The sequence below is a fragment of the Chelonia mydas genome, chromosome 3, assembly GCF_015237465.2.
Source record: "Chelonia mydas isolate rCheMyd1 chromosome 3, rCheMyd1.pri.v2, whole genome shotgun sequence".
NCBI classification, from domain to species: domain Eukaryota; kingdom Metazoa; phylum Chordata; order Testudines; family Cheloniidae; genus Chelonia; species Chelonia mydas.
Window position 1 is genome coordinate 183,931,306 of NC_057851.1, and position 26,499 is coordinate 183,957,804.

General features: G+C 46.1%; 1 protein-coding gene across 3 annotated transcripts in view; it reads right to left on the bottom strand.

Moving 5' to 3' along the window:
- XPO1 (exportin 1) overlaps window positions 1–26,499 on the bottom strand; it is a 79,079-nt gene that overhangs the window by 21,261 nt on the left and 31,319 nt on the right. For all 3 annotated transcript variants that reach the window (XM_037896002.2, XM_037896003.2, XM_037896004.2), the window contains 3 exons: window positions 14,133–14,291; window positions 2,750–2,947; window positions 1,872–2,010 (listed from right to left, as the gene is read on the bottom strand). In XM_037896002.2, coding sequence (XP_037751930.1) covers window positions 1,872–2,010; window positions 2,750–2,947; window positions 14,133–14,291 — 496 coding nt within the window. The remainder of the gene's footprint in view (window positions 1–1,871; window positions 2,011–2,749; window positions 2,948–14,132; window positions 14,292–26,499) is intronic.

The following is a 26,499-nucleotide window of genomic DNA, read 5'->3' on the forward strand; positions in this document are numbered from 1 at the left end:
CAATGCCTCATGGGGCAGGTACAGTATATGATGCAGGTTTCTCAATCCCACCGTTCCATGGGCATCCTACTAGACTGCCAGCCGCTTTTCAACTGAAGCGAATGTAGCGGAAAGGGGGGAAGAGTGTGTGACAGGGAGCATGAGGGGGAGACAGAGACAGTGGGTATGTTAGGGGAGAGTGTGTGGGCATGTTGTCTCCGAGTTCAGACAGTGGCCTGAGCAACCAATCCTGGGGGAGCAGGACACCCTCCCACATCAGCCCCCGGCTCCGCACAGCGGTCTCTTCTACTCTCCCCCAGCAGCAGCCCGCTCTGCCTGCCTGCCGATTCCACATTAATGGTTCTGTGATTCCTCAGCCTCCTCAGCTACCAGGAGCACCATCTTCAGCAGCTCTGTCAGTTCTTCATGCTAGGTTGCCAACTTTCTGATAGCAGAAAACTGAACACCCTTGCCCTGCCCCTTCCCCGAGGCCCCACCCCTTCACTCCATTCCCCTTCCCTTAGTCACTCACTCTCCCCCACCCTTGCTCACTTTCACTAGGCTGGGGCAGGAGGCTGGGGTTCGGGAGGGGGTGAGGGCTCTGGCTGGGGATGCGGGTTGGGCCAGGGATGAGGGCTCTGGAGTGTGGGAGGGGGCTCCAGGCTGAGGGGTTTAGAGTGTGGCAGGAGTCTCCAGGCTGGGGCAGAGGGTTGGGGTAGGGGATTTGGTGTGGGGTTCAGGCAGCGCTTACACGAGGCAGTTCCTGGAAGCGGCAACATGGCCTCTGACTCCTAGGTTCAGTGGCGGCAAGTGAGGCTCCGCGTGCTGCTCTTGCCTGTAGGCACCATCCTCACAACTCCCATTGTCCACGGTCCTGGCCAGTGGGAGCTGCGGATCTAGTGCTTGGGGCAGGAGCAGTGAACAGAGCCTCTCTGGCAGCCCCTGCGCTTAGGGACCCCAGGTACATGCTGGCTGCTTCCAGGAGCCTTAGCCCAGCTGTGCTGCTGACTGGACTTTTAATGGTCCGGTCAGTGGTGCTGACTGGAGTTGCCAGGGTCCCTTTTCGACCAGGCATTCCGGTCGAAAACTGAACGCCTGGCAACCGTACTCCATGCTGAGGAATGTCAAAGCTTCCTAGAACTTTTGAAAGTGGAAGGGTGAATACCTGCAGGGCACCAGAGTTCAAAACAGCGAGCAGAGCGGTCACAGTGGGCACTGAGGGAAGCCATTAATGTTGATATAATGAACAGCAGCATCTACAGTGACGATTTGTCAGTTTAACTTTGCCACAAAAAGCTTTATGCCTCTCGTTGAGGTGGTTTTATTTTGTCAGCAACACAGTGAGAGTTTTGCTGCCAAAAGTAGCTTTGTATTGTGTACATCTCCACTATTTTGTTTGCAAAAACTGCCTTTTGCCGACAAAACTGTGTAGTGTAAACAAGACCTTAATTTCCTTCAGCAGTGAGCTTTAACTGCAGAACTTGGTCCTACGTCCCAATAATTAAAAACCTTTAAGATAATGCCCTAAGCTACTTTTCCCTCCGAAAGACATTTCTTTTTCCATTAACTTAACTTTTTTTCTGGTGCTACTTATTTTAAGATGGTTGCATCTGATCATAATAAAGTGAAAGATAAACTTCAAGACAAAAAACTGACATGGAAAAAACTCCAAAAATTAAGTCAACTGCTTCTCAGGGAAAAAAGTCTTCCTAGAGTAGCACTCCATTCCCCATTCTTGCATTTCCTCTCCCTCATACCTTTCCCCCACACTTATCTCGTTCAGTAGTTATTCTTCCTTGCATTTTCTATCTAAATTAGATTATAAGCTAGCATTTAGTCAAAGGATTTCATATTTTGTTGCTGTATATTCATAAGATAAGTCATTAACTTACCCAGCGTCTCCCTCATATTCTTGTACAAGTTTATAGAATCTGTATCCTTCATGAATTCTCGTACGACTTCCCCCTGATCGTTTTCCACAACCAGCACTTCTTCTGGCTTAGCCATACGGCTAACCATTAACAACCGGACCTGTGTTTACCAGAGAATCAACAGTTTTAGATTAAGAAAAATTTAGGGTTGGGCATTTGACCAGTTCAAGAGTAAATGGTCAACTGACCAGTCAAATATGGTCAAATATTTCAAAGCACTTATTTGTTAGGAGAGTAAAAAAAAAAAAAAAAAAAAAAAAAAAAAAAAAGAAGACTTCATGGTCTCCAATAGGTTTAGCCTTAGACAGACACTTACGCCTACTTACAAAAGAAGGTACTAACGGAGTTATTTTAACTCAGAAGAATGCCAAAAACAATGCTCTAAAAGAAAGGCAGCATGACGCAATTAGAAAATAGTGGAAAGAGGAAGCCTCAGTGGAAGAGACTAAGATAAGGACTACATTTTGGCCTTGAAATGCAGAGCACATACACACTTTAACCAAAATACAAACAGGACTTCAAAAATATATGCTTTAAACCAGTAGACAAGGATAATCTTAGATGACCTGACATGCCAACTGGGCACCTCTCACACAAACAGACCAAAAAACGCCCTGGGCTGTCTGAACAGTGGCCAGTGTGGCTGGCCCCGGGGCCGCTCTAGTAAGCGGCTGGCTGTGGAGCTGCCCAAGCGGCAACTGGTGCAGCTGGCCCCAGAGACAGCTGCTTACACAGCCCTAGGGTCAGCCACACTGGCTGCCACAAAAGTCACAGAATCCATGACTTCCGCGACAAAAACAGAGCCCTACTTATGGTGCATTTAATTAAACAAACATTACCTTTGACAGAACAGGCAGATAAAGCTGTCTCCTGGGAGGAACATCAAAATGTTGACTTCCCGAAAGCAATGGAGAAGCAGATGTTGAAAATGGACTCTCTCTATACAGTTCAGCAGCCAAATGATTCCAGTATTCAAGACAAATCTTAAAAATTTCAGTTTCTTCGACTTCTGACACCAGCAACATATAGTGAAGAGCCTACAGAAATGTGATTTACACAAAAATTGGGTGATTGGTCAATCAGTATTTTCTGTGGATAATACCTTGACGCTGAAGGTTTATTTATCCAAATGTTTCTAGTGAAGGGCTTTTTATATATTTTTGCCATAATCTCTAGAAATAAAAGGAATTAATATGTTATAATTACAATTAGAGGTCAGCATCCCAAAACTGTTCAACAGCCATGACCATGACCACAGGGAACTTTTCCAACATATGCACCTATACTTTTGAAAAGTTACAATAACCTGACTAAAAGGTGATAATGTCTCAAAATAATTGAATCTCCATGTATAATTCTTGATTGATCAAGATAATCATCTCTTGAGTCTCTGCAAGACACTGTGGTTTTACAGTCTCCTAACCAAGGTGTTTGTCAACAGGACAATACCAATATCTGTCTACTAGAGATTACTACTGCCTTAATGTTGTGGAGCTCAGCATTTTGAAGAAGTCTTTGTTGAGTGCATCATCTTCTGCTGCTCACAGAAGGTAGATGTCTAGACTGCTGACAGAGAAAAGGCAGACATTCCTCATTTGCATTCAATGAAAATTTCTATCAGGACATATGAAGGGAAATAAAAGTTACTTTTATTTATAACTTCCTTTATCTCTTGTGACAGGGTCGGGCCAGATGGCTACAGGAGAGTAACAGAAGACAGATATACTAGCCCCAGGCTAAATAGGTCCCTTTTCCCTGGGTAAAGTAACAGGGAAGGTTCCAGAACAATCAGGAACCTTCTGGAGACAATTAAGACAGACAGGCTGATTAGAACACCTGCAGCCAATCAAGAAGCTGCTAGAATCAATTAAGGAAGGCTAATCAGGGCACCTGGGTTTTTAAAAAGGATCTCACTTCAGTTTGTGGTGTGCATGTGAGGAGCTGGGAGCAAGAGGCGCTAGAAGCTGAGAGTGAGAAAGCATACTGTTGGAGGACTGAGGAGTACAAGCATCATCAGACACCAGGAGGAAGGTCCTATGGTGAGGATAAAGAAGGTGTTGGGAGGAGGCCATGGGGAAGTAGCCCAGGGAGTTGTAGCTGTCGCACAGCGGTTCCAGGAGGCACTCTAGACAGCTGCATTCCACAGGGCCCTGGGCTGGAACCTGAAGTAGAGGGCAGGCCCGGGTTCCCCCCAAAACCTCCCAACTCCTGGTCAGACACAGGAGGAGTTGACCTGGACTGTGGGTTCATGAAAACGGCCAAACTAAGGGCTTCCGTGAAGCTCCAAGGTGAGCAAATCCGCCAATAAGCGCAAGATTCGCCAAGGTAAAGGAGGAACTTTGTCACACTCTTTACTGCAATGGTGCTAACCAACATACAGACCACAACTTTAAAAGGAATCTATTTGGTATATTTCTGATATAGAATCATGAGATGGGGCTACATGCTCCAGCATTCAATGCTCTCTTAGCTAACCTTTCCCTTCAGCTGATCACAACATCCCGTATCACCAGTCACCTGTGGACAAGATCAGTTGGAGGTGAAATATCTTTAGATGTAGTCCCCATAGGCTGTGCACACTAGGAGAATCAAGTGATCCATAACTGAACAGATTTAAAACAAGGCAATGTGTTCACAAGAGTTATGTCAAATCAGTTTCAAAATGACATGAACACAGTTCTAAATAGTTTCATTTACAATGCTATGTGAGTAGCACAGAACCCTGCATAGCTCCCACAAGCAGAGAACTGAGAGATTTCAAAAGGTCCTTGATGCAATATGGGGTAGCAATGGAAGGACTAGTTGAACTACTACTATATGTTTGCCTTCACACTGGCAAAAAACATTTACTAACCTTTCTGTAACTTTTTCTTAGAGATGTGTTACTTATGTCCATTCCATGCTAGGCGTGTGCGTGCTACATGCACTGTTGCCGGACATTTTTCCCTTAGTGGTATCCACAGGGCTGGCTCACTCGGATATGTGCTAGTATCAGAGGCGCTGCCAGACCCGCACCATCTCAGTTCCTTCTTGCTGGTAACTCCAACAGAGAGGTAGGAGGGTGGGTCATAGAATGGTCATGGCAACACATCCTGAAGAACACCAGTTACGAAAGGTTAGTAACCTTTTTTCTTCTTCGAGAGCTTGCTCATGTCCATTCCATGCTAGGTGACTCAGAAGCAGTACCCCAGGAGGTGGGCTCGGAGTTCATGGACATACTGACTGTACCACTGATCTCCTAAAACTGGCATCATCTTGTGCCTGTTGGGTGATGGTGTAGTGGGTCGTGAGGGTATGAACCAACGACCAGGTCATGGCTCTGCAGATTATAGAATATCAGGGTTGAAAGGGACCTCAAGAGGTCATCTAGTCCAACCCCCTGCTCAAAGCAGGACCAATCCCCAACTAAATCATCCCAGCCAGGGCTTTGTCAAGCCTGACCTTAAACCTCTAAGGAAGGAGATTCCACCACCTCCCTAGGTAACGCATTCCAGTTCTTCACCACCCTCTTAGTGAAAAAGGTTTTCCTAATATCCAACCTAAACCTCCCCCTCTGCAACTTGAGACCATTACTCCTCCTTCTGTCATGTGGTACCACTAAGAACAGTCTAGATCCATCCTCTTTAGAACCCCCTCTCAGGTAGTTGGAAGCAGCTATCAAATCCCCCCTCATTCTTCTCTTCCGCAAACTAAATAATCCCAGTTCCCTCAGCCTCTCCTCATAAGTCATGTGTTCCAGCCCCCTAATCATTTTTGTTGCCCTCCGCTGGACACTTTCCAATTTTTCCACATCCTTCTCGTAGTGTGCGGCCCAAAACTGGACACAGTACTCCAGATGAGGCCTCACCAATGTCACATAGAGCGGAACGATCATGTTCCTCGACCTGCTGGCAATGCTCCTACTTATACAGCCCAAAATGCCATTAGCCTTCTTGGCAACAAGGGCACACTGTTGACTCATATCCAGTTTCTTGTCCACTGTAACCCCTAGGTCCTTTTCTGCAGAATTGCTGCCTAGCCGCTCGGTCCCTGGTCTGTAGCGGTGCACGGGATTCTTCCGTCCTCAGTGCAGGACTCTGCACTTGTCCTTGTTGAACCTCATCAGATTTCTTTTGGCCCAATCCTCTAATTTGTCTAGGTCCCTCTATATCCTATCCCTACCTTCCAGTCAATCTACCACTCCTCCAAGTTTAGTGTTATCTGCAAACTTGCTGAGGGTGCAATCCATGCCATCCTCCACATCGTTAATGAAGATATTTAACAAAACCGGCCCCAGGACCAACCCTTGGGGCACGCCGCTTGATACCGGCTGCAAACTAGACATGGAATCATTGATCACTACCCAATGAGCCCGATGATCTAGCCAGCTTTCTATCCACCTTATAGTCCATTCATCCAAATGTCCTGGACTTGTACCTGCACAAGAAATGCTGCTGATGAAGCCTGGGCTCTTGTGGAATAAGCAGTCATGATGGCCGGAGGCAGGATATTCGCCTGCTCATAGCAAGCCCGAATGCACGTGTTGAGACAGGACGAGATTCTTTGGGATAACACAGGAAATTCTCTCATCCTTTCCGCTATTGCTACAGAGTTGTTGCGATTTGTGGAAGGGCTTACTCCTTTCAATATAAAAGGCGAGGGCCTGCCTAATGTCCAACGTACGAAGCCAACGTTCCTCAGTAGATTTGTTGGGTTTTGGGAAGACAGGTAGAAAAATGATCTGATTATGGATTTGTGACATCATCTTTGATAGAAAGGCTGAATTGGGGTGCAGTTGGACCTTGTTGTTGAAGAACACCATTTAAGGAGGTTGCGACATAAGGACTTTGATCTCAGAGACCCTGCTGGCCGAGATAACAGCCAGCAGGAAAGTGACCTTTCAGGAGAGAAGCAGTATGGAGCACGATGCTAACAACTTAAAGGGGGGGGGGGGGGAAGACCCTGTGAGCCTCAACAGGACGAAGTTTAAGTCCCTTGGTAGGGGAGGGGTCAGTTTGCAACCGTGAGGATAGAGTCTTTCCAACCCCTTGAGAAACTAGACTCATCTCGTGGGAGAACACCAATCTGCCATTCGCTGCAGGGTGGAAGGTTGAAATGAATGAACCTTAATAGATGAGAGAGCCAGACCTTGCTGCTTTAGGTGGAGCAGATAGTCCAAGACAGACTGCAGAGAAGATCAGAATGGAGAGAGATTCCATTCAGAGGCCCCCAAAAAAGAAATGTTTCTACTTGGCCAAATAGGTAGCCCTGGTGGAAGGCTATTACTTTGCAAGACCTGTCAAACCTGAACCGAGCAGACCTGTTCCTCGGGGTTCAGCATCCATGCAGTCAGGTGCAGTAAAGCAAGTAGATCAAGTCCGGGTAGCGTAGGAGCGTAAGTGGTGCTGCCAGCGAGAGGTCCAGAGGTGTGCCAAACCAATGCTAGCATGCTATCAGGATAACCCTTCCCTTGTCTTATTTAATTTTTAGGAGAACACTGTGAACCAAGGGGACTGGAGTAAAGGTCTGTATAGCAGATGGTCTGCGCACAAGAGCAGGAGCCCACGCAGCGAGCAGTACTGATGGCATTTCCTGTTCTGCCTGGTGGCAAATAGGTCCAACTGGGGAGGCTCCCACCTCTGGAAAATGACACTGATGACTTCCAGGTGAAGAGACCACTCATGGTGAGAGGAAAAAGCTCTGCTGATGTGATCCGTCAGTACATTTCGGGCTGAAGATCGAGCACCTCCCTGCTTGTTGATGTAAAACATGAATGTGGTCATGTCTGTCAGGACCTTCACCACTTTGCTTGAGATCTGGGGAAGGAACTCGTGGCAAGCTAAGCCCTGAGTTCCCAGACATTTATGTGTAGGGAGAATTCTTCTTCAGACCAGAGGCCATGGGTCCTGAAGTTGTTGAGGTGGGCTCCCTACCCTAGATCTAACCGAGATTAAGGCTACAAACAGTTGAGGAGCAGCAAAGGGTACCCCCTAACATTACCGATTCTGGGTCTTTCCACCAAGTCAGGAAAGTGAGGACTGGAGGTGGGACAGTGAGTCTAAATGTTGTCTACTCAGGGAGTAGACTTATGTCAGCCACATCTGGAGGGGCTGGAGGTGCACCCTTGCATACTATACCATGTAAGTACACGCTCCCATGCGTCCCAATAGTTTGAGGCACACCTGAACAGTCATTATTGGATAGACTGTGACATTGGATATCAGATCCGACATAAGTTTGGAATTGGGCCTCCAGAAGGAAGATTCTGGCTTGTGTCGAGTCAAGCACTGCCCCGATTAACTCTATTCTCTGAGCTGGGACCAGAGAGTTGACTTTTGCTTGTTTAATCAGCAGACCCAGTGCCTGGAAGGTGGGCCGGACTGTACAGATGCTGTGCTGTACCTGAGCATGCGACTGACCTTTGATCAGCCAGTCATCGAGGCATGAATAGACTTGGACACATTGGTGCATGAGGAAGGCTGCTGCTACTGTCATACACTTCATGAAGACCTATGGGGCTGCCAATAGGCTGAAGGGGAGAGTGGTGAATTGGTAGTGGCGTTGACCCCCTACAAACCTGAGAAATCTTTGGTGACTGTGGAAGATAGAGATGTGAAAGTAAGCTCCATTAAACTGAGGGAGGCGTAGCAGTCTCCTGGATCTAGGGAGGGTATGATGGAGGCCAGGGAGACCATGAGGAACTTTAGTTTCTTGAGATATCTGTTGAGGTGACGCAGGTTCAAGATGGGCAGTAGGTCTCCTTTGGCCCTCGGGATTAGGAAATACTGGGAGTAAAAAAAAAAAACAAACCACAAAAACTCTTCCCTCTCAAGGAACTTCCTCTATGACCCTGTAACAAGGCAGACTGGTCGCCCGCAGACCCGGAGGGGGAGGGGCTCCTCACTGAATCTTGGTGAGTGGAACCACGCCACACTCCACCTTCCTGCCAGAAGTCAGTAGACTGGACAGGAAGTACAAAAGGCGGGCCAAAGAACTCAGTTGAGGCCCCAGCCGCCAAAGGAGCCAGAATCCTCCTGCGAACTCTAGAGCTGGGTGGCTCTGCAGACCCTAAGGAAGCGGAGGACTGGCCAGGACCATTTACAGACCTGAACATGGAGGAGATGCAAGCCCTGACAGAGGCCCTCTTCCCCAACGACCAGGACGACCCTCTACAGAGCCAGGTATGCCCTGAGGGGGGAGTTAGGAAGTGGCCCGTCTGACTGCAATCCTGACAGCAGGTGAGTCAGTGAGTTGCAGTCATGATCCCCGCTGACCCAGTGGCAGAACACTCTGCCACTGCTAGGACCCTGGGCCGGGAGGCAGTGGAGTGGGTGGGCCTGCGTCTCCCCCCACGCCACCCCAACCCGTGGGTGGCAGTCTCCCCCTCTCTTAGGCAAGAAGCCTGCGCTTGTTGGCCCTCTGCTAGAGCTAGGAGGCCTGACTGTTTTGCTGCTCAGCCTGAGTGCAGGCCTAAGCCCTCAGACTCTACTTTCCCACCCTGATCAAGGGCCTGGGCTGACTGACTGTTTGGCTACTCAGCCAGAGTACAAGCCTGAGCCAGAGACTCTTTGCTGCCCCGCCCTGACCAGGGGCTGGGCTCCGTGTTTGTCCTTTGGCCCTGATCACAGACCTGCCCTGCATTTCCTATGCCAGGCAGCCTCCCAGAGACGTAGTGAGGCGGATTGGCTTCCCACAGACCCAGAGGGGGAGAGGCTATTCCCCCCAATGGACTACAGGCCCCCACAAGTAGGAGGGATTGCATCTCCCCAGCGAGGAGTTGCTGGTGAGAAGGGCCCCTGAAGAGGGACTTGGGGAGGGGATGGGAGGGAGGGGTAGATACAAACTGGAGCGTGGAACCAACTGTTACTGTACTGAGTAACCAACAGTCCGACATTATCTATGACCATGCTTGGCTGAAGGGCAACAAGATGGTCCAAAACCAAGAAAGGCGATGAATCTGGAACTCAGACTGGTGTAATGCCCTCTGATGCACCTTTAAAAAGCCTGCGGATCAGTGACCATTGTGCCAGGATCATGAAAGGCTTGCTCCTAGACAGTGCCGAGGTGGTTGGTCCTGGCATGGAGCTCAGCGCTTCCTGCTCTTTCCTGTCCCTGGCTGTCCTGGCTGCCGGAGATCCTTGTGGGGCTGGCAGAATTGGGGGAGACAGGTCCTTCATCACTTGAAAGGCCTCTGGTGTTGAAAGAGGTGGCGGACACCTAAGCAATGGCTGCTTCGAGGAGTCTATGGTGGGTCCCAAACCAGACTAGGCACTCTAAGTGGAGTTGGCAGTGCCATCAGTGGCTCGGTGAGGACAAGTGACCTGACATGGGTCTCACTGAGCTGTCCATTTCCTGCACCACAGAGCGCCCTCTCTCTGTGTCCTGTTTCTTGTGCTTCTTCCTCAGCACCGGAGATGAGGAACGGTGGCAGAAAGAGCACTGTGCCGAGGGAGTGCTTTGCATGGATACCGAAATGCTCAGCACCAATGTGGAACAGTTTGGTTCCGAGACTGGTCTGAGGGCCACCTCCATGAGTAGGACATTCAGCTGAAGGACACTTTTTTCTCGTGCGAGGGCTGCATTTTTGCAGATCTGGCACTTATCTTTAAAGTGTCTGGGGGAGTCTCAGGTTAAACTGCTAGAGTGCAGGTCACTCATCTTGCATTGGCTTGCTGTAAGAGGCCCAGAACTTGAAGCCCAGGTATCGGGATATGCCCAGCCCCTGCGGCAAAAAGTCCCTCGATGACAGAGACAACTATTCACACTAGTATATATGCTAATACTGAGAACTAACTACACTAAGAATAAATGGAGAAAAGTCCAAACCACTTGCCGCAGCAAGAAGGATCGTTCCAGCAACCATCATGGGTAGTAAGAAGGAATCAAGAGGATGCGAAGCCGGTGGCGCCCCTTATCCCAATGCGTATGTACGCAACTCTAGGGGGCACTAGAGCCGACCCTACAGATTCCACTAAGGGAAAAATCTCCAGAAACAGTGCACACAGCATGTACATACCTACCATGGAAAAGACATGAGCAAGCACTTGAAGAATAAATCAGTTCTTAAAACCCCAAAAGCATAGTCTTCTGCAACCAGTTTTTAAGAACTTTTGTAAAACCAGTTGAAGCAGTTGCATAGGATTTGAAGTGTTTCATAAGCATCCCAGGGACTTAGGCCCACATTTTTAAAAGGTATTCAGGCTTTGCTGGGTCACTGTTGCAACACCTGATTTAAGAGCCTAAATTTCATTTTCAACAGGGATTTAGGCACTTAGTCTAAATTCCATCAACACTTGGTGACCAAGCAACACTTAAATACCTTTAAAAATCTGGGCCCTGGACTCTCAGAATACTGATTTTTTTCTAAAGAAGAAAACAAATCTATATAATCTTATCAGTTGCACCTGACAGAGCTAGGAAGCCAGAATGAAGAAACTGTGCTACGAAGAACACCTCAAAAAGAGGTCTTGTCATTACTAAAGATGTGAATCTTTTGCAACTAAACTCACTGTACTGAAGCAATTTAACGGCAAACAATTCAGTGTATTCATGCTAGCTATGCTGAATCAGTTTAAGATATTTTGCAGTGTCTGCCCTGTGTCCTCACTAGCACTGTCCTAAACATTTTCAGCTGCAATATTCTGAACCCTGATTCAGAGTAGTTCAGCTTCCAGAAGCAATGCACTGAGGGAGATTTCAAAAGGCCACCACACTACAATGTGGAACAACAGTTGAAGTAGCAGGAGACCCATGTCAGCTAATATGCATCCATAGTGGTGCTTAAACAACAAAGGCAGAAAGTGAATCTAGTTCCACATAAAACTTTTGAAGCAGTTGCACATGAATATGAAAATACTTAGTTGTTTGAAGGGCTGAGCAGGAGAGAGGCAGAAGCAGCAGCAACACAGAACAGCCGACACCCAGCACAACTTTGAATCACAACACATGACTAAAGAGACCTATCCTACGACTCAAATCCTAGAATCATCTTTTAGGTTCTTGTGGGCCATGGGCCAAAACAGATTGAGAACCACTGTTCTAATACTTCTAATGGTGCAGAGCAGTTTTCTGCAAAATATTCACAAGTACCTTGCCCAGTTCAGTTTTAAATGATTGAAAAAATGGGGCTTCTTACACTTCCATTCCAAGATTATTCCCCAGTCTAAGGGCCTGTCTAGATTACACACACAGACTCAGGGGACTCCACTGTAACTGTTCTATACTTGCTGCTTAGATAGATTGCCCTTTAAGTGTTTGATAAAATCTTCCAGGGTTTCAGTTTCACACCCCTTTCAACTGCAACTGAAATTTTCTTTTATTCTATTTCACTGCATTGCTCTTAGTTATATTTCATGACTGAGAGGAAAAAGGAATGCAGCAGCAACTAGGAAAAGAAGGGAGCAAGCAGAATTATAGTAATACTGTAAGCTTTGACTACTACAACATATGTACAGCATTTAGCACAATGAGGCCTTAATCTCTAACTGCAACCTCTAGGGATATGTCTACATGGCAATTAAACACCCATGGCTGCAATTAAGCGATCCCTTAGTCCGAGCCAGCAGGCATGGATCAGCCACAAGTGTGTAAATGCAGTACAGACATACCCTAGGTGCTGCTGCAATGCAAATATGGTCACCAAGAGTACATGGTAAATAGGGCTTAGAGTTCCGCTGTTGGATCATATTAAAGAAGTTCTGTATTAAAATCACAAATGAGTTTGATTCCCCATAATTAGTAATATCCTAGAATTTAAACTAAGAGGTCTCTTGGTTTTTGGTACGGTTTCTCTCCCTCTCTGTGTGAAACCTGCAAGCTACTAATTTGTGTTAGTACATTCTAAGACAGTCTGTTCTCAAAGCAATTCTTTGTAACAACAAATACTCACACAGAGGGAGACTCAAAGCAATACTCTGTAACAACAGAAACAGCACCCAGAGACTCCCCACCCTTTTGTTGTATTCATCTCGCTTTGTTAATAATTGTGATTAAAAAGAGATAGAGGATGTATGTGGATGGATGCTTGGTGTGGATAATAACTGAATGATCAGGGAGGTGCCAGCCTAAGAATCCAGCGTCCATTGGCTGAAGAAGGCGTCAAGCGGAAATAACCAGAGGACTCCCGGAGGGCAGACTGGCATCCACCCGACAGCCTCAAGAATGGGAGAACCAAAGAACAAGATAACATCTGGCAGCACGGAGCAGTCAGGAATGTGCCATCTGCTGATTGATTCAGCAACAGCATGATGAAGCAATTCCCATAGACTGGCATAGGAAGAAATTCCTATCAAAATGGACTCTAGAAAGGGAGAACTTTGGGGTCTGATTCTGCAAACCAACTTCCAGGAGCATCAGATGAGCATCTGACAAGGCCCTGCTCCCTCCTCATGTCCAGGCCACCTGGCCAGTGGCTTGGCATGAGCAACTCTAAGGCTGGTACCTATGGTAACAACCTTACAGAATAATATATATATATATATGTGTGTGTGTGTGTGAATAAATAAATAAGAAACTGAATGGAATGTTATAGCTATAACTAACTGCTTACTATGATTCTTTCTGTATTCACAATAAATGTGGCATTTTGCCTTTTCCCCTTTAATAAGATCCTGCTGGTTTTTATTGGTATAACACCGCCACTATTAACCTGTAAAGATTACCCCAATGGCATGTATTACTGCAATGTATATCTCTGTTATTACATAATGATGGGATACTTCCCTCAACTAGGTTGCTTAGTTTAATACTGAAAGTTTGAAACGGCTCACTTTACGGTGGTTATGATAAATACAGAGAAGACACTAGGATAGTTTAAGTTGAAAGCTAAATGTTATATTACACATACATACACCCCTCCCTCACACAGCTTTCAAGTTTTACCATGTAGTTCTTTAGTAGCAGGAACTGTATCTGCCTATAAATTTATACAGCATATAGCACAAAGGGGCTCTGATCATGACTACAGTCTTTGGGCATCGTGATATAAATAATGTAAGGTCACTGCATATAAAAGTGCAATTAGCAGGTGTTACCAAATGAAATATCTTTAATGTGTCTCAGTCAGGGGTTTAAGTATTTGTTAGTTATGGGAAGGAAACTCAAGTACTTACTTCTCTAACTGCATTTCTTTTGTGGTGAGTGCTACAGATTTAGTTCAAGTAACTGCACTAGGGACACATCATTTGAGGTACTCATCCAGCACAAGGACATACAAAGTACATTAACTGTCACTAGAGAACTTACCTCCATTAACGTTTCCCTCAGATTTAATCTCTTTTCTATAAGTTGACCATGTTCCTTGAGAAACGTGCAGAGAAACAAGCTGAGATTCTGAATGAAGTTCTGTTCATCATCTTTTCCATTGGAGTATGCAAGTCGAATATTGGTGTTTAAAGGAAGCATCTAAAAAAACAGGAATGAAGTTTCTAGGTCAGCAGTTTTTAAACTTTTGTATAGTACGGATCACACCAAACAGGTATCTCAAACAATATCTACTCCTGTTTGCAATTGTGCAATATTACCTGAAGACGACAGGGAACATTTGGGTGTTTTTAAACAAATGATTTGTCCCTTTTAGGAAAAAAAACATTTCTGCTAATCACTGCATTCCCCTCCTTACAACCACTCTGCAAATGCTTCTCCCCTCCACCCCACTAAAAGCACACAGATATATCTGTATGGAAAGGTCCTAAGAAATGGGAACAAATTCCATTAATCTTTAATATACTATACCGTGCCTGTATAATAGGGCCTTGGCTTTCAAGGGCTACCCACAATATAAATAAAAATAATCTCAATGCCTTACGTTTGATGACTGCCTTAAAACAACAGTATTGACATTAAATTAAGTGTTTCAGAGGACCTAAATCTCTAATTATCTGCCAAGATTATATTTTAGTGTTAAATTAGTTTGGTTCTAATATAGTTTATCTGTATAAAACAAACTAATTCAGTCAAATGAAGTCTTAGAGTAAGAAGAAGGAATTCAAATGGAAGTCTCTGGGCCAAATTCAGCAATGGTATAATGTGGTACTAAAATGGGTTTGCCCAATTTGTGGTATGTTAAAATACTTATTCAATTGGTACATAAACTGAATAAAAACTCAATAAGCCAGGCAAATTTAAAGTAGTAAGAAGTAAAAGCACGTAACAGGAGCATGGAAGAACAGAACACCAGGGGCCAAATTAAACAAAGAGTAATACTCAGAACTCTGACATGTCTGAATTTAACCCAAAAGGGTATAATCCCCATTTTCTTCAATGGGAGCCACATTAGGATTGCAAAAAATCCTGTTTAAAACACTAGCCATATGTTTCCAGATGCTTTAAAACTTGCAGGTCCACTAGATGCTGCAAGTGAACAAACAGAGGAAAATTAAAAGAAAAACTCATGTAGTCATTTACATTTATGAAAGATGACTTAAAAAGGACTACAAGCATCCACACTAGGAAGATCTGTTCATAAAAATATACAGTATTCAAGTTGCTGAAAATGCCATCTAAGGATGCAGAATAAAATACGACAAGGATATTGATCAGAAAATGAGAGGTGAACTTTACGTACAATCAAACTTAGGTACGAACATATATCTGGGTGCATAGCATGCTATTTGAGTTTGAGAAAGTAATAAACTTGATCAACCTAATGCATATTGTGGAAATAAATTCTTAGGCAATCAGCAACTGCTTGGTGAATGATTGGTTGAAAGAACCGGTGCCCCAGATTTTCACTGACACACCAAGAAACTCAGGAAGACTGCTACTACATTTGCATCCAACTACCATGTTAGATTTCACACTGAGCATGAGGACTACACTTCTATCCCGATAAAACACGAATTCAGATATAACGTGGTAAAGCAGCGCTCTGGGGGGCAGGGCTACGCGCTCCAGCGGATCAGCGCATCAGGCTCCGACACACTCCTCTGAGTGCCGTTTTAAGGGTGCCTGGCCGGGGCTGAGGGGTTGGATAAGGGGCAGAGGGTCTCAGGGGACGGTCAGGGGACAGGGAGTGGGGGGGGGGGGGGTTGGATGGTTCGGAGGTTCTGGGTGTGGGGTGGTCAGGGGATGGGGAACGGGGGTGTTGGCTAGGGAGTGGAAGTCCCGGGGGGCCTGTCAGGGGGTGGAGGTGTGGATAGGGGTCGTGGCAGTCAGGGGACAGGGAGCCGCGGGGTTGGGTAGGGGGTGGGGTCCTGGGGGTGATTAGGGACCGGGGGTATGGGAGGATGCTCTCTGGAGGGGGCGGTCAGGGGACAAGAAGCAGGGGGGGGTTGGACAGGCTGGGGGTTCTGAGGGGTCAGTCAGGGGGTGGGAAGTGACTATTAACGGAAATGCTCGAGGCCAAAGGAAGTTCGATATAATGTGGTAAGATTTTTTGGCTCCCCAGGACTGTGTTATATCAGGGTAGAAGTGTAGTGTACTTTGATTAAAATAGCAGCATTCATATTACACAAGGAATGCTTCTCATCAGAGAGCCACTGAACTTAAACCTTTTCCAGTTGCTTTGAGAGACTTGTCAGATTACAGGCTGACACTACTGTCACATCCTCAGTCGAAATCTGTCTTGCTCCAAGAACTATCACTATCAAAAAAACCCCAACCAACCAACCAAAACAACAACAAAAAACCCACACAAACCAAGAACTGAATCAAAGCTAAGGAACCTTTTCCATTACTTAGCCAACATGATTGTCTCAAAACACAAGACCATCCGTTGAGTCTACACAAGAGGAAATAAATTGACTACTGATGACATAATTTAGTTCATTTCTTGTCTTCCAATAATTAAAATTGAAGATCCAAAATTCAAACCAATAGCCTATACTTGTGAAAGAGGTTGAGCATAATTTGCTGCATGAGGATGATTGTTAATTGTGGAAATAAAGTCATGGAAGACAGAACCACTGAAAACAAAGTGTTGTATTTAGAATTGACTTCTGCACTTCAGTCCAGCAAACTTGGCATCAGAAATGCTCTCAGCTCATTTGGATAAATTTGGCTCAAGCTTTGTAGTAGTTTAGATGCTGAAAAAGCAAGTACATTGGTAGAAGTGTTTTGATATATTAGAGCAAATACACTTACGTTTCACAAAATAGTTTTCCACTTTGGATAAAGTTTGTCTGTGTTTGAGGAATAACTGTAATTAAATACATCACATGGGATGCATTTCATTTCAAACCATTCTTCTCCCTGCCCCCCCAAGATTGGGTAAACCACAACCCTGAGTTCCATCCCTTTTTATCAAAGCCAGATTTTATCCTAACAAAATCCAAGTCAGCTATTCATTTAAATACCCACTGAATGCCAAACCAGAAGATACAGTACTACTTTGTTCAAAAATGCATTTTAGTAGTACAATCTACACCAAGGTGGAAACTTAAATTGTTATCACCACCACTAAAGTTGGTTTAAGGTCACTATGAGACCTTTACTCAAGAGTTGACCTATAACATGAACAGATTGCTAGAAAATGCAAACTTTGATCTCAAAGATTTTTGTTGGTATGAATGCTATATTCCACACACACCTCAACTGCTTCACTGTCTCAAAACAAATTTGCACACCACACTGCAAAATCCTAGATCCATTACTGTCCCCATGTCAGTGGGAGAAAACCCACGAGATGGTTTGGGGCCGGAGAGGAACAAGCTGTTTAGTCCAAACAGCTTGCAAGCTCAGCCAGAGCAATTTTTATACATAAACTTAAGGAAATTTCCTGTCAAAAAAGCATTAAGCTACAGTGAAAGCTGTAAATTTGTGTTACCTGAAGGAAAAACCCTTGAATATTGTGATCTTCATAGAAAGTCACAGTCAGCACTAAAGGTCAGCAACCAACTTAAGTTTGTCATGAATCACCTAAGTAATGCTGGGTCAGACCAATGGGCCATCAAGCCCAGCATCCTGTCTGCAACAGTGGTCAGTGCCAGAAGCTTCATAGGGAATTAACAGAACCCTGTTGCCCAGTCCCAGCTTCTGGCAATCAGAGATTTAGGGACATCCAGAGGATGGGGTTGTGTCCCTGACCATCTTGGCTAATAGCCATTGAGGGACCTATCCTCCATGAACTTATTTAAATTCTTTTTTGAACCTCATTGTGCTTTTGGCCTTCAAAACATCCCTGGTTGACTGCATGCTGTGTGAAGTACTACTTTCGTATGTTTGTTTTAAGCCTGCTGCCTATTAATCCCATAATTATTGTGTTATGTGACAGGATAAATAACATTTCCCTATTCACTTTCTCCATACCATTTGTGATTTTATGGACCTCTATCATATCCCCTACTAGGGATCTTTTTTTTTAAATAAGCTGACCAGTCCCGGTCTTTTTAACCTGTCCCTGTATGGAAGTTGTTCCATACCACTTATTTTTGTTGCCCTTCTTGGTACCTCTTCCAATTCTAAAATCTTTTTTGATATGTGGAAACCAGAAGTGCACGCAGTATTCAAGGTGTGGCCATACCATGGATTTATATTTTGGCATTATGATCCCTTTCCTAATGTCCCTAACATAGTTAGCTTTTTTGAATGCCACTACACATTGAGCAGATGTTTTCAGAGAATTATGCACGATGACTATGATCTTTTTCTTGAATAGTAACAGCCACTTTAGCCCCTGTCATTTTGTCTATATAGTTGGGATTATTTTTTCCAACGTGCATTAGTTTGCACTAATCAACACTGAATTTCATCTGCTATTTTGCTGCCCGGACACCCAGCTTTGATAGATCCATTTCTCAGTCAGCTCTTGACTTAGTTACCTTGAGTAGTTTAGTGTCTCTGCAAACTTTGCCACCTCACTGTTCACCCCGTTTTCAAGATCATTTACGAGTATGTTGAACAGCACAGGTCCCAGTACAGATCCTTAGGGGACCCCACTATTTACCTCTCCACTGTGAAAACTGATACCTATCCATTGTTTCCTATCTTATAATCAGCTATTGATCCATGAAAGGACCTTCCCTCGTATTCCATAACTGCTTAATTTGCTTATGAGCCTTTGGTGCGAGACCCTGTCAGACCCTTCTGAAAGTCCAAGTACACTGTATCAACTGGATCACCCTTGTCCACATGCTTGCTGATACCCTCAAAGATTTTTCATGGATTGGTGAGGCATGATTTCCCTTTACAAAAACCATGTTGATTCTTCCCCAACATATTGTGTTTATAGGTCAGATCATTCTGTTCTTTACTATAGTTTCAACCAATTTACCTGGTACTGAAGTTAGGTTTATTGGACTGTAATTGTCAGGATCACCCCTGGAACCGCCCCCCCCCCTTTTTTTAAAAATCGGCATACATTAGCTATCCTCTAGTCATCTGGTGTAGAAGCGGATTTATGTAATAGGTTACAAATCACAGTTACGAGTTCTTTAATTTCATATTTGAGTTCCTTCAGAACTCTTGGGTGAATACCATCTGGTCCTGGTGACTTATTACAGTTTAATTTATCAATTTGTTCCTAAACCATCTGACACCTCAATCTGGGGGCAGTTCCTCAGATTTGTCACAGAAAAAGAATGGCTAGGTTGTAGGCAACTCCCTCACATCCTCTGCAGTGAAAACAGATACAAGTATTCTTTTAGTTTTTCTGCAATGGCCTTGTCTTTCTTGAGTGATCCTTTAGCACCTTTATTGTCCACAGGCCCCACTGACTCCTTGTCAGGCTTCCTGCTCCTGATGTACTTAATTTTTTGCTGTTCATTTCTGTGTCTTTTGCTAGAGGTCCTTCAAATTCTCTTTTGGTCTGCCTAATTATACTTTTACACTTGACTTGCCAGAATTTATGCTCCTTTCTGTTTTACTCACTAGTACTAGACTTCCAATTTTTAAAGGATGTCTTCTTGTCTCTAACCACTTTTACGTGGCTGTTTAGCCATAACTTGACAATTTTGATTGATTAATCTTCTTAATCGTTGTGATTAATTTTTTTAAAATCACTTGACAGCCCTACTTACATTTAATTACCAAGCAGTTCAGCTATGTTTACCTCTTGAACAGATAAAATGGTTACAAACTTTACATAACTGTTGTTCTTTGGGATGTGTTGCTCATGTCTATTCCATGTTAGGAGTGTGTGCGCCACGGGCACCGTTGCAGGATATTTTCCCCTCAGTGGTATCTGTCGGGCTGGCTCTAGCACCCTCTGGAGCCATGCACTCATGCACTGGTATAAGGGTGCCATCTGCCACTCACCATTTCAGTTCCCTACTGCTGGTCAGCTCCAACAGAGGGGTATCAGAGTGGGTCGTGGGCTCAGGAGGTGGGCTTGGAGTTCATGGACATGCTACTGCAACACTGTTTTTCCGAACCGGCCATCTCGAGCTTGTTGAGTGATGGCATAGTGGGATGCAAAGGTATGCACCGATGACCAAGTTGCTGCCCTACAGATGTCTTGGATTGGGACTTGTGCAAGGAATGCCACTGAAGAGGCTTGAGCTCTCGTGGAGTGAGCTGTTAGAATGGCTGGAGGCGTAACACTGGCCTGCTCGTCACAAGCCCAAATACATGCGGTTATCCAGGCTGACATCCTCTGGGGCTGATACCGGAAGCCCTTTCATCCTTTCTACTACTGCTGCAAAGAGTTGCATGGATCTTCAAAAGGATGTAGTTCTCTCAATATAGAAGACAAGGGCATGTCTAACATCCAATGAGTGAAGCCGCTGATCCTCAGACTTCTTGTGAGGCTTCGGGAAGAAGACTGGCAGGAAAAATAGCCTGGATAGTATGAAATTGTGAAACCACCTTTGGTAGGAAAGCCAGGTGGGGGCACAGTTGGACCTTGTCCCCGAAGAACACTCTGTATGGTGGTTCTGATGTAAGGACCCTGATTTCAGAGACCTTTCTGGCTGAGGTCACCTTCCAAGAGAGAAGTAGTAGAGGGCACAAAACTAGTGGCTCGAATCAATTTGCGGACGTAAGGGTAGAGTCTCTCCAGTCCCTTGAGAAACCGGACAGTCATCTCACTGGAGAACACTGACCTGCCGTTCATTGGCAGGCAGAAGGCTGAGACTGCTGCTAAGTGCACCTTGATAGATGCCAGGGCCAGACTTTGCTGCTTCAAATGGATTAAGTAGTCCAAGATAGACTGAAGGGAAGAATGAACCAGAGAGACCTCGTTGAGATGCCCACAGCGAGAAGTGCTTCCATGTGTCTGTGACGTTAAGTGTAATACTATCTCACTGAAAGGTGACACAGGGCCAGAAAGAGTTAATTAACTCAGACTGACATGACCCATGGCTGAACTTTAAAGACTTGTTAGGAAGATATGTAAATAATAGAGCTTTGAAATGCAAGCCTGCATTGTTAGGGATAGAAGAGTAGCTGTTTGCTCAGGTCTTGTGTTATAAGCAAAAAAGTCGTGTCTATTACTATGGCTTTGATTCAAAGATCAAAAAAGGAGTATTAAAATTTAGGAAGACACTTGAGTGAAACAGTATTATTGTCTATAGGTCTCTTTGAAGGTTGTGGTAACCTGTATCTGAACTGTTTAATGGATAAATTACCCTATGCTAATTGCCATGATGTTTGAGAGACGGAAAGTTAAGCCTATTTTTTTCTCAGGCCAAGAGGCTGCTGGAAATATATAAAAATCCTGGGACACGACCCTTCATCTCAGATCTGCTTTGGGTTTCAAGAAGGGGAAACCTTAAGCCATAAGAATTGAGATCCCCAGTCACTGACTAGAGTCACCCTGAATAGAGACATTGAACTATAACCTATGGACTATTTCTAAAAGAATTTTTGGCAACTACACTCACCATCTCTGCTACGTATCTGGACCTCAAGAAATTGAACTCAAGTCTGTATGTATATCGATCTTTCAACCAACTCTCTTTCTTCTTTTTTAATAAATTTTAGTTTGGTTAATAAGAATTGGCTATAAGCGTATATTTTGGGTAAGATCTAAGTTATCATTTGACCTGGGTCTGGGGCTTGGTCCTTTGAGATCGGAACCTTTTTTCTTTTACTGGGGTATTGGTTTTCATAACTGGTCATCCCCATAAGGAGCGGTGCTGGTGGCAATACTGGGAAACTGGAGCGTCTAAAGGAATTTCTTGTGTGACTTATGGTTAGCCAATGGGGTAAAACCAAAGTACTCTCTGGCTGGCTGGTTTGGCATGCCTTAATAATAAAAGGACACCCAGCTTTGAGCTGTAACTGCCCTGCTCTAAGCAATTTGTCCTGAATTGATACTCCCAGTTGTGTCCTACCAAAGGCAGCATCGTTACAGTGTCCAGGTAGGTAGCCCCAGTGCAAAGCTTCCTACTACCTAGCAAGACCTTTGAACTTGCTCTGAACAGGCCTGCTCCTCTGGGTTCAGCCATGTAACATCCATGCAGTTAGGTTAAGGAATGCAAGGTTCGGGTGGAGCAACCAGCCATGGTCTTGTGAGATCAGGTCTGGGTGGAGTGGAAGCGAAAGAGGAGATGCTACTGATAGGTCCAGCAGCATGCCGAACCACTGTTGACATGGCCACGCTGGAGCTATGAGAATAACTCTTGCCTTGTTACTCTTGATTCTCAGGAGGACTTTGTGAATCAGAGGGAACAGGGGAAAAGCATGGAGCAGAAGCCCTGTCCATGGGAGCAGAAAGGCATCAGAGAGGGGGCCTAGACTGCGCCCAGGCAGCAAGCAAAACTGATGGTACTTCCTGTTCTGCTTGGTCCCCTGGGGAGACTCCCGCCTCTGGAAGATGAACCTGGCGATCTCTGGGTGAAGAGACTTCTCGCGGTGAAAAGAGAAGGATCTGCCGAGGCGATCTGCCAGTGCATTCCAGGCTCCCGAAAGGTCTGATGCCTCTAGGCGGATGGAATGCTTCACACAGAAGTCCCATAGGCGGATGGCCTCCTGACACAGGGCAGAGGATCAAGCTCCTCCCTGTTTGTTGATATAGAACATGGCCATGGTCTGTCAGAACTTGCACCACCTTGCCTAAGATCTGGGGGAGGAATACCTGACAGGCTAAACGTACAGCCCTGAGTTCCCTGCTGCTTATGTGCAGGGCGAGTTCTTCCTGGGACCATAGGCCCTGAGTCCTTAGGTTGGGAAGCCTTACTTCCACAACCTCGGTCTGACGTGTCCAAAAATAGGGAACCAATGGCTATGGGGCTCGAGAGAGTACACCCATCAACACTGATCTTGGATCTTTCCATCTGACCAGAGAGGCGAGGACCAGGGGTGGAACAGTGAGCACAAAGTCCAGGTAGTGTCTGTTCAGGGAGTAAACTGATACCAGCCACATCTGTAGAGACTTGAGAAGCAGCCTTCCATGCTGAACCATGTAAGTGCATGGAATGCCATGTGCCCCAGCAGCTTGAGGCAAACTCAGGCTGTTGTAATTGGGTGGACTATGACCTTGGATATCAGATCCAACTGTCTGGAATCAGGCCTCTGGAAGAAAGGCTCTGGTTTGGGTTCAGTGAAGCACTGCCCTAATAACCTCTATTCTCTGAACTGGAATAAAAGTTGACTTTTATTCATTTATCAAGAGGTCCAGTGTTCGGAAGGTGGCTTGGGCTATATGCTGATGCTGTTCCACATGTGAGCCACTGACCGACCCTTGATAAGCCAGTCAACAATGTATGGGTAGACCTGGATGCCTCACCACCTGAGGAAGGCCATTACTAGTGTCATATACTTTGTGAAAACCCGTGGGGCTGTAGACAGGCCAAAGGGGAGAGCGATGAAGTGGTACTGGCATTGGTTCACAAGAAATCAAAGAAATCTTCTGTGGCCACAGAAAATAGAAATGAGAAAGTATGCGTCCTTTAAGTTGAGGATAGTGTACCAGTCCCTTGGATCCAGGGAGGGTATAATGAAGGAGAGGAGACCATGCAGAACCTCAATTTCTTGAGATGACTGTTGAGGTGATGTAGGTCGAAAACAGACCGGAGGCCCCCTTGGGATTAGGAAATATCAGGAGTAAAACCCCTTCCCTTTCAAGTCTTCAGCTATTTCCTCCACAGCCCCCAGTTCCAGAAGAGACTACATCTCACGGGCAAGGAGTTTCTCAAGAGAAGGGTCTCTGAAGAGGGATGGGGGTGGATGAAAACTGAGGGTATAGCCAATTGTCACTGTGTTCAGCACCCAGTGGTCCAATGTTATGCAGGACTATGCTGGAGCAAAGTGGGACAGATGGTCCAAAAATAATGGGGAGGCAGGATCTGAAGCAGAAACTGGTATAGTGCCCTCGGACACACCCTCAAAAGGCCTACTTAGGCCCACCGGAGCATCTATGAGACCCCACCTGGGATGTTGAAGTAGACAGGAGAGGCTGACGCTGCTTGTAACCGCTCCCTTTCTTTTTACAGGGTTCCTGTCTCAAAGGTGGTGCCGAGAAACGAGGTGGTTGTTGGGGCCTGAAGAGCTTCCTGAAACAGATGGCGCGTAGAGGCCCAAGGACAGGAGGGTGGCCCTTGAGTCCTTCGGGCCATGAAGCCTCGTGTCCAATGCTCCAAGAACAGTAAGGAGCTTTCAAAAGGGAGGTCCTGGATAGACTGCTGGACCTCATAAGGAAGTCCTGAGGACTGGAGTCATGTGCAACGCTTCATGGTGACAGCTGGCTGCTGTGTTGGCTGTGTCCAGAGCCACCTGGAGAGAGGTCCTGTCACATTCTTACCCTCCAAGAGGGCAGTGAATTCCTGCCTTGAATCTAGAGGCAGAGAGAGTTTTAAAATTTGGCCAGGGAGTCCCACAGATTGTAACTGTATCTCCCCAGCAAAGCTTGCTGGTTAGAGATACACATTTGAAGGCTACCTGTTGAATAAATCTCGCCCTCAAAACAGGTCCAGGTTTTTTGCGCCCTGCCTATCCCCTCTTGTTGGCTGCTGACACAACCAGGTAACCCAGAGTGGGGTGTGTGCGCAAGGATAGGTACTTGAACCCACATGCTGGCACATATTTCTTCTCTGACCTCTGAAGTTTGGGGGTGGGGGTGGGGGGTGGGGGGTGGGCGCAGAGAAGGAGTTTGCCAGAGAGCCTTGACTGGACCCAGTAAAGCCTCGGTAATGGGTAAGACCACTTTGGAGGGAGCTGCCACAGCCAGAATGTCAATAAGGCTGTGGGATGTTTCCTTAAGCTTCTCAATTTCCATCCCCATGTTAGCTGCTATCCACTTCAAAAGGTCTTGATGGGCCTTGAAGTCATCCTGCAGGAGCAAGCTACTGGGCCCTGAGATGACCTTGTTTGAGGGGGGAGAAGATGGCGGCTTCCTCAACAACATCCTTGGGAGCCACATCTTGTTAGTATCGGGGTTGGTACTGGAGTCAGAGTCCAGTACCAAGTGAGAAGGGGTGGTAGCCCACCTCTTCAAGACCACAGAGTGCCATCGACAGGAGGGAGAATCCAGTACTGGGGGAAAACCCCAAGGGTTCCAGTTTGGCCACTGACCCATTGGCCAGGTGCTGGTGGGGGGAATCTGCTGGGTACCAGTGGTGGTTCTTAGGTTTCCCCTTTGGGCTCTGATGAAGGGTCCTCCCTTGGTGACTACAGTGGAGTGGTACACCTCTCTGCCTCCATACGGTGCAGAGAGTCCCGGGACCAGTGGCAGACCGTAAGTCGTGATGACAGGATCAGGGTTGATTTGCCCTTAGAGGGTGCCGGGGGCCCGGTGCCCAGAAGGAGCTCAACGCTCCCTGCTCCCAGTCATCAAAGCCAGCAACTGTCCCATCGGAGTCGTGGGGGGACAGGGGACCGGGAGTGATAGCAAATCCCTGACTGCTGCAAAGGCTTCTGGCGCTGCGGTGGTTTCTGGGTCTCAGCGGAGGGTCCCGCACCAGACTCGGTGCTCTGGGTGGAGCTGACGGTGCCACCAAGGGACTGAGGGTGGAGTGGCAGTCCAGCGCGGATTGCACTGCGCGGTCTTCCCCATTCTTGTCCTTTTTCTGCACCGGTGAGTGCCCCTCTGTCGGTGCACTGTTTTTTGTCCTCCTTCCTCGGCACCAGAGATGGTGAACAAAGCACTCCTCTGGCACCGTACCGAAGCCAAAATGCTCACTGCAGAATGGTAGCAACTTGGCTCTGAGGCTGGTCTGAGTGGCTTCCATTAGGATAGCCTTCAGTCTTTTTTCTCTGTTATTTTTGGTGCAGGGTCTAAAGTCCTGACAAATCTGGCACTTGTCCCTTACATGAGTTCTCCTAAGCACTTCAAGCAGATGCAGTGCGGGTCGCTTACAGGCATACGTTTGCTAAAGGAGGCACAAGGTTTGAAGCTCGGGGATTGGGGCATACCCAGCCTCTGAGGCAAAGGGAGTCCCTCGACGATAAGCACTAACACTAACTACAAAATCTGTGTACACAAAAAACTATGTTTAAACAAACTAAAAATTAGAATCCAGAAGCCATTGGGAAGAAGCCTTGCCGAAGCAAGCAGGGTCGTTCCAGCAACAGTAAGAAGGAACTGAGCGAATGTTTGGCTGGCAGCACCCCTTACACTGGTACATGAGCATACGCGGCTCTAGAGGGTACTAGAGCCAGCCCAACAGATACCACTGAGGGAAAAATCTCCAGCAATAAGGCACACAGTGTGCACCCTCCCCACCCCCCATATGGAATGGACATGAGCAAACACTTGAACAAGAACCTATGCTCCACTTAGGACTAAATCAAGAAT